Source organism: Drosophila grimshawi, unplaced genomic scaffold, assembly GCF_018153295.1.
Source record: "Drosophila grimshawi isolate 15287-2541.00 unplaced genomic scaffold, ASM1815329v1 contig_44, whole genome shotgun sequence".
NCBI classification, from domain to species: Eukaryota; Metazoa; Arthropoda; class Insecta; order Diptera; family Drosophilidae; genus Drosophila; species Drosophila grimshawi.
Genome location: NW_025063240.1, coordinates 10,334,756 through 10,349,559, shown reverse-complemented (window position 1 = coordinate 10,349,559; position 14,804 = coordinate 10,334,756). Strand labels below are relative to the sequence as shown.

Genomic DNA, 14,804 nt, shown 5'->3' with positions numbered 1-14,804 from the left:
AATGTGTCATCTCGCAGGATTTGATTTAGCCATGTAACACTTGTAAAGTGCTGGGCCAAGATAGTGTATAAATTGAGAGCTGAAAGTGTTTTCGAATGTAAACAAAAAACGACAACAACCAAATAAAGGAAAGGAAATAAACAAAATTAAAAAATCAAAACGTTCGCCATCCACGTAAAATGTTGCAAATTTTGATACCAGCCAGTTATGAGTTGCCAATCGTATTTCTGTTTAACACAATGCCGTTGATAATCCTGATCAGAAAAATACAACTCGTAACGTTGCGCGTTTATTTTCATATAAGTTTACACGTAGGATTAAGGTGCGCTCTCTGACTAGAGACATTGTGAGTCCAAAGCCAAAGCCTCAAAAACTTAATCAAGATGCAAATCAAATATAATCTTAGTCAAATAATGTGCTGTTCAAATTTGCTTGCTACAAAACCAACAAAAAAAAAAACTAAACAACAATTGGCAACGCTACTCATAAAATTTACTGTAAAATTAAAACAATTGGCTTTTCAAATTGGCATAACTATAAAACTGTTTTGCTTATTGCTTTCGTATGCATCGATCCCTTAGATACTATGCAAGTGCCGTTAATTTCCAGTTGAGATAGAAAATGTGATAATTGAAATTGATTTGAAGCACTTTACGGAAATTAACGCACGACATAACTATTAAAAATATAATAAGAAATATAATATATTAGTGTAGTTGATATTTGTTCATACATATTTAGTCTCATATATTTATCCAAAACAATATGCATGCATCTGGGCTAGCAACTGAATAAAGGAATAATTCTCGCAACTCTAAATTAATAATTATAAAATATTATACACCCAGAAGTTCGTCTGTTGAGCTGCAAAAAGATAGAAATTTTTAAAGGTTCCTCCTAACCGTAGATTTCGCAGAGATAATCATTTATTTTTTTGGACGCTATCTACTTTTGGGCGCTCTAATGCACAACGCACTTTGGCGTCGCTATGACGCACACACATGCACACACACACACACACACAGACAGACACATCCGGGAACTTATGAAATTTAATTGGACTAATAAATTTGGTGTGCTTGCGTTTTTTTTACTCTTCTTTTACTCTGTATTCATAAAAATGACTAAAAAGGGTATCATAAAATGTTTATAATATTTTCAACGGGCAGAGCGAGGTATACTCGACTCAATGATTAACTGTGTACTAAGCTTAAAACATTTATAAACTTTGATAAAATTATTATCAAATTGACTTTTTGGTTTCATTGTTGGACCTAAGGCGAAAATGAGCCAAAATCTCTTGTAGATCGATATTTATAACAAAGTAAGTTACAGGGTATCTTCTAGTACTGCTTATTCAACCAACGATACTTGATACTTGTTTTATAAAACAATGGCTGAACACACACACATACACACATACAACTGAAATGCATACAGCTGATATATATGTCATAAACTTTTATTAATAATGAAAATTGTACTAAAATTGGTGGGGCAATTTATTAAAAAGTCTCATTAGCTGACAGTCGCTCGCACACACACACACACACATGACTTTTATCGCGCATTACGCATACGCCACAAGGACCCTACGGGTGCTAATAACGTAAAAATAATAATAATACGAACGACCAAACGGGCGCACACTAAAAAAGGGCAGTATGAGAAAAATCGCGATAAAGTAAAATTTCGATATGGACATAATTAAAGAGCAGCTCGTCGCCTCGTCGCAAATGCCAGGGGTGGGTTTCAGTAATAACTCCGCTGTGAGATTAAGTATTTTTAATGCGAGCGCCAATAAAAATATAAAAATTTCAACGATAAGCCCGATAAGATCGAAATCAATTTTGTTATAATGCATATGAGTACATTTATGTGTATATATATTTACACAGATACATATTTATTTCCGTTATGTGTGTATATAAGCGACAGATAAACCGTCAACCAATCATTTCTGGCATGTGTTGTCGAAGTATTCATTTTATTTTATTTTATTTTATTTTTTTTTTTTGTTCGCTTCTCTCTCTTCTCAAAGTTAAAATCAATAAATTTCCACAATTTTTCGCCGCATTTTCATTTGCGTTATTTCGTTGCCGTTCGGTTGTGGTCTGCTGAGCGCCAGCGCTCGGCTCATTATTAATATTTTTACATTTTGTATGCCTTTTGATATTTCGTATAGTATAGACCAAGGCGCCAGGCAGTCATTCACCCCCTCCCCCTCCCCCTGCCATCCTCTGCCCTCCCCAGACGACCACTAGGCGGCTGCTTAAGTGTTTTTCTATTATGGCCTGCCCATTTGCCCAGTGCTTGCCTGCTACCCCACCAATATTATATTTGCTTTTAAATATTTTGATATACAGCACAGTTGAGGCTTATAACTCGACGCACACACCGAAACAGGGATACCCAATTGGACCTGCTGCCAAGAAGTTAGGCCGCGACAGACCTTACCAAAGGATAAAGGCACACAAAGGGTCACATTAAAAATAAATCTCAGTTTGATTTCTTCGTTGGAAATTACTTTTATAATAATAATCAGAATATAATTTCTTAAATGAGCTTGCAGAGGAATTTTTAGTAATATATTTTTGGTTCTCAAAAATATTTGTATATCTTTTATATTAGTCGAGTAAATAAATAAAAGGTAGGCGAAAAGACAGGCTGTGTAAAGTATGTATATCATGCAGTTCGGTCCAACTGGGCTGCTCAAGCAAACTCACACACAGATACTCAACCAGAAACAGTAGAGCTGGCAGGCATTTTCTCATAAAAATTTCGTACTCGAATAAGACGAAGTAGCTGGTCACACACATATACACATAGAAACCAACACACACACACAGACGCACACACACACACACCAACAGAGAAGCAAAAAGTAACCCGCAGGCATTTAGATAGGTTTGAGGGGGCTGTGGGTGGAGGAGGGGTGGTGGTCGCACAAACTTTGAGCCAGCAGCATGGCCAGAAAAAAATAATGTAAAGGATGTGCCATGGCGACTGAGACGAAGAGCCGTGTGTAACTGGAAAATAATATTTTTGCCTCCTTTCTACTACAAGTTTAGCGCCGTACCATGTAATTCCTTTTTTGTTCTCCTTCTTCTGCTTTCTTTGCGTTTCTTTTGAGTGTCAGAAATGGAAAAGAAAATAATTTGATGGTTTCATAAAGTCGCTGCATGTCGGCAACACAGAATGGGGTGTATGTGTGTGGGTGTGTGTGATAAAATTGCAAACTTCCCCTTTACTGTGTATGTTTGTGTGTGTGAGTGTGTGTGTGTGGAGGAAACGAGGACGAAAGCATAGCAGCAAAAATTTATGGAATTTATTTGTTTTTGTTGCTGCTTATTTTTCGTATAGTTTGTGAAAATTTCTCAGATAGATTTTGCCTGTGCTCTCGAAAGTATTTCACTGCATACTTTCAGGGGTGACTGTGGGTGCCTTGTGTGCGAGATAACGATGCCGATGATGATAATGACGATCGCTGGCTTTCCACATACCTCCTCCTGCCACCCCCCCTCCATTTAGCTACCCATTACGCAAAACTTGGCGTTCAGTTCGTCCGGTCAGATACACTTGCATTATTATAAAAATGATTATTATTTCTGACGCCCCTTACCCAAAAAAAAGACACACACGCACTCACTCTCTCTCTCTCGCTCTCACACACACACACTCACTCACACACACCCACACGCAAATGGCTTAGCTTATGTACACATATATACATACACACAGTGCTTGTCCTTGTCTCTGCGCTAGTGTGTGTGTGTGTTTCATTATTAATTTTTCTTGTATTTTTTCCACATTTTTCGTATTTTTATTTTATCATGCCCTCACACTCACACACATATAAGCACACATTCATTCGCTCAGGGGATGGAATACATATACATTTTCATATACGAATACAGTCACTCATTTTAGTTTATTGTACAAATAATATTTGATAGAAAAAATTTAGTGCACGAACGAGATGGAAATAGTAGTTTTCTCATTGGCTTTTCCTTTCGATACGCCTTAGCAAATATGCTGGGAAATTAATTTTTCACTCTGTCCGCCATTCTCCATTTCCACTGAGATGCGAGAGTAAAATGAGGAAAAATATATATAAAAATTTAACTAAGCGAGGCAAAGGCGAATACTAAATTATTGCCAGTATTATGAAGCGTGTGTCCTGGGTGTGTGTAGGTGAGAGAGAGTGTATATATATATATATATATATAAGTGTGTGGATGTTGTTATTGCAGTTGTGTTGCCAACGTACCTTCATTAGTTTCTAATGAGATTTCATACTAATGAGCACACTAAGAAGCAATGTTAGAAATTCTGCTACCAAATCAACTGTAAAGAACATTGTACACTCATTTGTGAGGGTGTTCTTTATCGGTTTGTATACTTGAGTTATTTACTACCATTCTCCCTTCTTGATCTAAATATATTTGTAATTATTTCTAGTATTGATTGCAAAGAAACTTTGCTAAAAAAGGAATTAGTGTGAGAATCTTATCTCAATTTGTTGTATCTTGACCTAATAGCTAAAAGCAATTTATATTACTAATTTATTCACTGACTTACTGGTGGCTGGTATATAACGACAGTGAATTAGAATTAGTCTAGAGAAAAAAATATATATTAAGGATACATCATAGGTTTGTCAACATTTTGGCTATATGACATGGCTGTATGATATGCACTAGAGTATCTCATATGTCAGAATTATTGTTACTTTTGGCATGACGGAAAAATGAACAAACACCAATGCATCTGCAACTCAACAATTACTAAAATAATAACAACACCCGTAACTCTCTTCACTCCAAAATCAATTTGTCGCACACATTTTAGAGTGCACAACCTAACCCATCAACTGAACTTCTACACTGGCCTCCCCCGCAACAAAAACCATGAAATACGAAGCAGGCAGGGGTTGATTTTGAGCCACGAATAATTTCAATTTGATTTTCAACAAAAATAATAATTACATTTGCAGCTGGAGCGGGGGTGTCATATAAAGTATGGCATATGCGCGACAAGGGCATAACCATGCCCACAGCCATATACAAATATCAATCAAATCTTGCGGCGGCAGCCTCGTCCAAAGGTGCACGCACCCGAATTCAACAATAGTTTCAATACATAATTACACGAACCGGGGGAGGAACAACACCCGTTTGCATGTGTGTTGAAGGCGGTACAGCGGTTCAGTGGTTCTGTAGTTCAATGCGTCTAGTTTTAAAATGCATAATGATTGTTTTATAACGTCCAACTACGAGGGCGGTTGACAGTTGGCACCCAAAGTAATTACTTTTCAACTGCCAGCCTTTTTTAATGGCTGTTGTCGTTTGTTTACGTTTCGAGCGCACACGTGTAGTGTGTCCATCAACAGACATGCGCCTACCAACGCTTGACCCAATACTGAAGTCCCCAACCCCAATCGCAAAACCCCATTCTGTAGCCCCGCATCCACCTCGATTTGGCAGCGTGTGAGTAAATGCGAAAGCGAAAGTGCCGGCATCGGCTATTCCGAATCCGATAGCGACCGCAACGTCACCGTCAGCATACAAGCCGACAGAGCGGACAGGCCGACATGTGAAAAGTGAAAGTCAATAGCAAACCTTGACCACTAGACATGGCCAGACAACTGGGACGACGGGGCTCTCCACGCTCCGACTATTACTCTAACACGGACCAATGAATTTCCAATGCTGTTGCTGTTGCTGTTGCTGCTGTTGGGCGACTTTGTTCGCCTGGTTCGTTCAACCGGCGATTGTGACTTTAACGGCACACACATGCTCTCATATATCTGTGTGACTCCACAAAGCCGCCGCTCAGCCGGTGCCGAGAGCGAGAGAGACCAATATGGATGCATGCATGGAGGCAGCATTAACCCCCCTCGAGTAACCATTTGTTTGGGAATACAGTGCGCATGTCTTTAAATTGAAACCGGTGCGAGTATTGGACATTCGACTCGTTGCGTGGCAGGACAAGCGCTAGAGAGACAGACGAACAAACAGACGACAGGGGCGACCTGGCAATTCACTTTCGCTTTTCGTGCTGTCAAATACTCGGGGGCATCGGGTTGCCGTTGTGTGTGTGTGTCTGTTGGGGGTTTGGTGGAGCAAAGGGGTGGTAACCATACACAGGAGAGAGACACACACTTGCTCACATACGAGAGCATCTTGTAAAGTCAAATCAATCTATCAATCCGTAAGGAAAAACACAAACATTGCGTTAGATATGCCAGGGGAATACATGCTATATCGACATCTATTTTAGGTGGAATGTGTTTGGAAATTTGTAACAATTGGATCAAAACAATAAATGTTATTTATATTTATATACTTATAAAACAGAAAATATAAATAAAACAGAAAATCTGTTTACCCATTTGAACACAAAATGAAACTTTTTACACACGATAAAAATCATTTAGATCTGAATATGCTTCAACTTGAGTTCAATAATTTAAAAGGGATTAATATGATTATAAAAAGGATTAATATGATTATATTATTAAGTTACCTAGTCCTTATATAAAGGTCTGGCATATTTTCGCCACACTCTTGAAATATAGATGAGTGTTTCGCTCTCCACTTTCTTAATTCCTTTTTAATTGCTACTGTACCAGAGACATGGTGTGTACGATATGCTTTTAGTCATTTTTATCCCTCTTCCAAAGACCCCACATGCCAAGATGGCAATTACTTAAGGCCATATATAAGTGAGATGTGTGCTCGGCAAGATTGCGCATGAGAGAGGCACAATTGCTACAATTAGATCCGGTTCAGAACTTCAGTCATACGCAGACAACAACGAAAACATGAATGAAACTTGTCAAATGCACTCAGTTCAAGATATGAATACAATAAGTACGAGCATGAGTACAACAACAACAAAAGTGTGTCTCAAGAATATACCCAAATAATCTCATGGCATCGGGGCGAACCCTCCCGGAATGTCGCGACAAAGTCACAAAATGTTGAATACATTAGAATAACAAAAATGTATGTAGTAAATGCGCCTGGGAGCAATAACTGCGATAGCAGGAACAACAACAACAACTACAATAGCAACTACAACAGCAACAGTAGCTGGAAAAGCAAATTGAAAAACTATCGAACAATGATAAATTGGCACGAGCACGGAAAAAAGTCACTGTTATGAGTCTGCTCATGTGTATGTATGTGTGAGTGAGTATGTGTGTGTGTGTGTTCGCTTATGTGTGGTGGTTAGTGAAAAGTTGAAAAAAGGGGCGGAGCAATAATGGTTTTCCGAGCAGCGACGCTCAGTTATTGTCGCGTTATTGTTGTTGCTGTGTGTGTATATTTTTTTTAAGGGAAATTATTTGATTTTTGATATTTTGGGGTGTTTTATTGAGGTTTTTTTGGGTGCAAACCATTCGGAAAAAATACTGTGGGTAGAGACACTATCTCTGTGTGTGTGTGTGCGAGTAGGGAAAACTATCAAATGTGTTGCGGGGTGTGCATTGATACATTTGTATCTGTGCCAGTGTACGTGTGTGTGTGTGTGTGTGTGATTTTAGTATCAATGTTATTGCTGTTTTGATTTTGCGCTTGTAACTGTTTACGCCGGCGATTTGACAGTTTTTTCTGCTGTTTTCAGTTTGTGCTGCGTCATGCGGCAGTTGAAAACGAGCGCGCCACTTGGCAGGACACGAGCAGCAGCAGCGAAGTGCGCATGCGCCAGCAACTTAATAAACAGCCCGCGCAACCTGAACAAAAGTGAACGAAACGAAAAGAAACGTGAACAAAATTTGAACAAAAATCGTTAAATATCTGAAGAAACTGATAAGCTTAGCTTGGTTAAAAAGTGAGCTTATGATTTAATACATCGAGTGAGCCTTGTGCTACAAAATTAATGAGTACGTGTTGAAAAGTGTGCACCTAGCACTTGAACTCTTATAATATATGTAGTACATTATTATGTTTGCCAATTAGTCGAGGTTTGTTTAGGTTCGTATCTCAGTTTGATATATGGTTAAGTACCAGTCCTGTCTACACTCGGCTCCTTTGCCATTTTCATTTAAGTAGACGAAGCGCTGGCGCAAAAAATCAAATAAAATACCATCAAACTACCTTAGGCTTTATAAAAATCCCAACCACATTCACCCATCCACCCACTCGCACACACACACACACACACACGTAAATGTGGCGCACATCTTGGCAGGCATTTTTGCTTAACTCCTCAAAGTAGAAAAGTGGGCGGGTGGAGGGGTTTTGCCTTCATTGCAGAAATTGTATAAAAGCAAAGTCAACAACAGCAACAACAAACGGCAACAAAATCTACGAGAGAACCAATTTCCAACCATGGAAACTTAATTTATGTCTGCAGCATAGTTGAGAATATTTTTCTTCTGCCTTCTGGAGTCGAGAAATGGGGAAAAAAATTATTTTTCTTCTTTTTTTTTTTGGGTTTATTTCGACATTTTTGCCTTTGCCTCGGCCACCACCCCAGCCCCATACGGTTGCCAGGCAGCCTGTCCTGCCTGTTCGTCTGCCCCTTCCACCTCCCTCAACCACCCACCGCCCACTTTTGGGCCGTCTTCGTGTCGTTGTCGGCTTCCTTTTGCTTTCTTGAGAATCAAATTTATTTTACCAAGTCATGTTGAAGAAAATTTTTATAAGTTTTATGCGCAAGTTCAAGTGATGGTGTCAGAGGGGGAATTGTGGGTGGTGGGGAGGGGTGGCTGGTTGGCAAATATTACACTGTATAAGTGTGTGTGTGTGTGTATGTATGTGTGTATGTATTTGCTTGTGTGTATTGTGGGTGAGGCGGGAGAAAAAGTTTGTGTGTGTTGGCCTCAGAAAATAAGCAAAATTTGTATTCCTTAAATCGGATGACTTTGTATAAATTTCGTGTGCGGCAATGGGGTTGCAAGTGTATGAGTGAGTGTGTGTGTGTGTGTTTTGGTTGATGTGTGTGTGGGTGGCAGATGGGCGCATATCAGGCTCACAAAAACTTTTATATATATTATATATATACACATATATATTTATATATGTAAGTATGTTGGAGATGTGCGCATGTATTTGTGTACATAATGGAAAAATTTTTCATAGAATTTGCACAAAAATGAAAAAGTGCTGGACGGAAGAAAAAAATTACCGAACGTAAAGCAAAAGCAAAAGAAAAATGAAATTAAGCGCATAAGGAAATGAGACACAAAATGTTGTATGCCAGATGCGCGTGTGTGTGTGTCTCTGTGTGTGTGTGTGGTGTGTCTGAACTAGTGTGCGTGTGTGTAAATATATATATATTCTGGTAGGTAGAACAAAATTTTTTGGCAACATACTTTTTGTGGCAAATAGAAATAAAATTGAATGGAAGTTTACTACATAAGCAGGAAGCAAAAGTAGGAGTTGGAGTAGGAGCACGAGGAGCTTAGCACGATTTTAGCCTTAAGCTATTCATACCGTAGGCCACCCCACCGCAAGCCCGACAACCCGTCTCCTTTCGCTCCTCCTATCAGTAGCACATGTGACCCACACAACCAGTTAGAGAGTTAAACCCAATAAAACCCCCCTGTCGTATTGCTCGTATTCCAGCTGGCATGCTTAAGCTTCCTTGCAACTTTAGACACCCAATTAGTTTTTGGGGCTTCTTTAATTAAAACATTGCTCTTATTTTTCTCTGCATGTTGTTTTCGTATATTTTGTACACAGTAATATCATCCAAAATGGCCGCATCCATATATGCCACCCCACCGCCAGATCTGAGCAGCGAAGACACTGCGCTCTCCGATGTCTCCAACTCATCCACACTCAACACAAATCGCGGCGGCGGCAGCAGTAACAACAGCAGCAGCAACACAAACAACCATAGCAACAACAACAACAACAGTAACAGTCACACATTGCAGCCAAATGAAGCCACAGCAGACGCAACAACAGCAGCCACAACAACAACAACAGCAGCAGCAGCAGCGGCGGCAACAACAACATCAACAATGTCACCCACTCAACAACTACTTCTGGACACGGAGCCAAAGTCGAAGCCGGGAAGCAGCACAAATGAAGCAGACATCATCGAGGACGAGGCTGACGGTGACGGGGAAGCGGATTCAACGGCAATGGCCGCGATGGCAGCAGCGGCAGCAAATGCAGCAGCCATGCAGCTGCAACTGTTGGAGGCACTGAACGATGCGGCAAAAAAGCGACGCAAACAACACAATCCCAGTCGTCTGGAGGCGCTCAATTTGAGCGGTGGCGAGACGGAAGAGGGGGCAGCGGAGACGGCGCCAAATGCTGTTGTCGACTACGAGGAGAAACTGTCGAAAATGCTTCTGCCCAAATCCATTGAGAAGCTGAAGGAGACATTCGAGCTGTTGCAGCAGCAAAAGCTGCAGCCAGAAGACATATCAGATGCGGAGGAAAAACAACAGCAACAACAACAGGATCAATCGTTGGTGAACCCCTATCAGACCTATTGCAAGCAGTGCGGCGAGAACTTTGAGACGGAGTTCAAGCTCAGTTTGCACATGTTGCAGGATCATCAACAGCAGCATCAACAGGAACAGCAGCAACAGTTGGCCACGGACGAGCCCATGGATTTGTTATCTTCGATTAAAGTAAAGCTGGAACGTGCTGATAGTCCCACCCAGCTGGAGCTACAGCAGCAGCAACAGCAGCTAGAGCTGACGAATGGCCACAGCAACAACAACAAGGAGCACGAACTCTGGCTGCAGGCAATGGCACAACAGCATCATCAGCAACAGCAGCAACATCAACAGCAGCCAGGACTTCCGGGCATGCCGCCTGCTTTTGCGTTTCCCCCAGAGGCAGCTGCTCTGGGCTGGCCACTACTGGGTATGCCTGGCTTTCCTGGCGTCGAGGGTCTCAATCGTCCGCCGTTGCGCATCTTTAATCCTGAAGCCTACTGCGAGCTGTGCAACAAGGAGTTCTGCAACAAATACTTTCTCAAGACGCACAAGGCCAACAAGCATGGTATCTTTGATCCTGCCGGTGATTTGGCCAGCACGCCAAACAACAATATCAGCAACATGAACAATAACAACAACAACAACAGCAACAGCAACAACAACCACAATGGCAGCAACAACAGCAACAACAACGTCAGTAGTAGCAGCAGCAGCTCCACTTCCATGTTTCAACAGCTGCAAATGCCGCGCGAGGTGCCACCACCACCACCACAAAAACCAGAGCCACAGCTAACACCACCAGCACCACCAGCAGTACACTGCGACATCTGTTCCAAGCGCTTTACCAACATCTTTGCCATGCGTCGCCATCGCGCCAAGCAGCACGAGCAGGCCACGCCCACTGCCTCACCAACGCCCCAACCGCGTCGCGGCAGCCCCAATGAGCGGCAATCTCCAGTCCAAGCGCAGCCTGTAAAGTTAGAACCGCTGGCGGATACGCAGTCCGTGTCTGAAATAAAGCCGTATCAGTTGCCGGATGGTTTCCGCGAGGATTTCACACTCGAGCAGGAAGAGCTTTCGTTTGCGCCACCTCCGCGCAAGCTGCCAGCACAGCTGCAGCAGCAGGCACGTGAATCAAACTGTGCTCCGGACAAGCTACGACGATTGGGTGTACTGCTGCCGGAGGCTTTCTGCGAGCTGTGCTGCAAGGAGTACGCGAACAGATACTTCCTGCGCACGCACAAATGGAAGCGGCACGGCGTGTTTGTGCCACCCGAGGATCTGCAGCTGGGCGGCAAAGAGGAGCAGCCACAAATGCCTGCCGGCTGGCCTTTTATGCCGCTCAATCTAATGCTGGCCAAGGCGGCGGCGGAGCATGAACAGCAGCCAGAGCAGGAGAATCAAAATGAAGACGAGCTGTTGCTCGAGGAGCAGCCAAGCAAGCGCATCAAGCTGGAACCCTACGATGAGTCGATGCCAGCAGAAAAGGTCGACAACTCAGTGATGGGATTGCAGAATCTCCAAAAGTTGCAATCGATGCTGCAGCAGCTCAACGATTTCAACGGCAAGAGACCGCTCCCCTGTCATCTGTGCGGACGCGAGCTGGAGCATCAATATGCACTACGTGCGCATCTCATGACGGAACACGCTAGTCAGCTGTTGCCCGAAGGACACCCCATGCTCTACCAGCAACAGCAACAACAGTTGCCGCTTAAGCTCTCGCCGGCGGGTGGCGGTTCACCGACAGCAGCTGCGGCTGCCACGCCCACGCCCAATGAGCTGCGCTGCCAGCCGTGCGAGCGTGAGTTTGCCAACAGTCAGGAATTCAAGCAACATATCGCCGAGGTGCATCTGGGCCGCATCCCAACCAGCAGCAGCAGTCCGTTGCGCGAGGGCTTTTACACGCCGGAACGGGCAACAGTTCCTCCGATTGCCGGTGCTCCTCCAGGACCACCACGGGGCGCTTATACGATCACTCCGACGTCCAGCTACTGTGAGATCTGCAACAAGGAGCTGTGCAACAAGTATTTCATGAAGACGCACATGCAGCGCATGCACGGCATTGAGATCGAGAATGGCGCCCAAATTGGCGGCGTTGTGTGCAACATATGCAACAAGGAGCTGTGCAGCAAGTACTTCCTACGCGTGCACAAACACAATACGCATGGGATTATCGAGGATGGAGCGCCACTACCCCAGCCACGTGGCCAAAACAGCGCACAGAACGGTATTAAAGCAGATGCCCAACAGCAGCAACAACAACAGCAGCAGCAACAGTTGCTGGAGCCGGAGGTGAATTTAACAACACTCCCCAGCGACTCTAGTGCTACTAATGAGCTCTGCCCACTGTGCGCACGTCAGTTCCGCAGCGCCAAGTGGTTGAGAACTCATCTGATGAACGAACATGGAGCCGCAGGTGTGGAGAAGCTGCGTGAGCTGGAATTACAACAACAGCAGCCACCCAGCTCTACCGGCAGCAAGCCCAACAGTCCCACGCTCAAGATACCCAACGGTAATCCGACTGGCGCCAATAATCTCGCACAGGCGCTGCAGAATGCACAACAGCAGCTCTTTGGACAGATGCAGTTGCCCAAAGGGATGCCGCTTCCCTTGCCGCTTCCTGGCATGTTTGAGCAGACGCCGCGCTTCAAGGAGTACCAGTGCTCCTTGTGTCCGTTCACCACGCCCTATTATGCATTCCTCTTTATACACGAACGCTCGCACGCATTGCTTAACACTGAGGAGACCCATGTGGGCGCCGAGGCGGAACTGCCACGCAACGACAGGGACAGATCCTTTGCCTTGGTACAGGGCAAGGCTAGAACCAAGCCTAGCAAAGAGCGTGCCGATGTGGAGATCGAACCCACGAACCTAACCACCAACAACAGCAACTCAAAGACAGCCACGCCCACGACTACGCCCACAACGTTACCCTCACCAGGTGCAGTTGCAATTGTTGCTGGCTCACCCAAAGTCCGATCCGCGACAGTAACTCCCATACCACGACGACGCAGCACCACCAACACCAACACAACCACCATCACCACCTCACCCAAGCCCGGAACGCCCAACGGCCTTGGCGCTCAACGTTCGGCGGCCACTTCACCCTTTGAGATGTGTAGCGATCTGGCCAATGGCAGTGGTAAACCCGCCAGCTATGCACAGCCAGACAAGGCCGAGGAGGCATATCAGATGCAGGCCTTCCATTTGGCACCCGCTGACGCCGATGCCGAGGGCTTGTTTGCGCCAGCACTCGTCTATTTGCCGGTGCGAGTGCGGGCCTCCGAATCGACAACACTAAGCTTTAGGCTGACACCAGCCTAAGCGAGTCCAGAGATTGGGCTATGAACCCGATAAACAATTCAACACACGACACTCAAGTGTTGCCAGCGTATGTAAGTTAAATTCCATCAGTTTTGTTTTAGAACCATTTACCATATTTATAGCTCAATTACACAAGCCTAAGTTCTGTGGCTTAATCAAAAGATTAATCGAAGAAAATAGTGCATCATATTTGAAAAATGACTAGTTCAAAAAATAGCTATATTTTTAACTGTTTTAAATTAATATTCAATTCGAAGCAGGAAACTTTTTTACTAAGCAAAAAAAGTTTCTTCATGAAATTCCATTGACAACATTGATACTCTATTAAAGGATTAATCTGATGATTAAGTGTCACATTGCAGACAGTGTTACTGAGCTATAAAACGAAAACGACAGCTGGCCACAGTGCTGGCTAGCAATAATCGTCCCCAGTCCCCCCAGCCCGTGAACCGACAAGAAGACAAGACAAAATAGTGGAACTACAAAAGACTGAGTGCGCATATTAGTTGAGCTCATTAAAGTAAAGTAAAGTTTATATACAAAAATACAAAAAAAAAAACTATAGCTACAGCAAACTGCAGACGTGTCTACGAATCTGTAATTTTGTGGCAAACAAATATAGTTAAAAAGAGAATGCGTTTTGTGTATAACATGGAACCCGAAACTAACTAACTAAAACATCAAACGAACATTTATAAACAAACAATAACAAGTCCGTTTCAGCTGGCAACACTGTGTGCTAAAAAAAAAAATAAAGCATATTTTTTATAAATCCATAACCGATAACATGAAGGAAAAGCATGAAAAATGAATAACATTGAACATTGCATAACATACCATAAAATACATATATCTATATCTCTAGTGATTAATATCAAAGTTCCTATGCGTAATAGTAATTTTAAAAAAGCCATTAACGTATCGTAAACGGGAAGGGAAACGAGGTAACTTAGTCAAAGAAAATTTAAATACGTACATAATACATAAGTCGCAAAAGAATGGGGATGTCAGAATGAGAGAGGGAGACAGGCAGGTCGGATTTTAGGCGTGTGGGTTCCAATTAGCGGATATA

The 14,804-nt window shown here is 43.1% G+C and overlaps 1 protein-coding gene across 1 annotated transcript; it reads left to right on the top strand.

The window, feature by feature from the left end:
- Positions 1–206: 206 nt before the first annotated feature.
- On the top strand, positions 207–13,911 carry LOC6557740 (alpha-protein kinase 1). The gene is made up of 3 exons (XM_032743292.2): positions 207–346; positions 9,693–9,916; positions 9,968–13,911. Exons 2-3 carry the CDS (start codon positions 9,707–9,709, stop codon positions 13,730–13,732), a joined length of 3,975 nt encoding a protein of 1,324 aa, XP_032599183.1. The 5' UTR covers positions 207–346; positions 9,693–9,706; the 3' UTR covers positions 13,733–13,911.
- Positions 13,912–14,804: the final 893 nt, after the last annotated feature.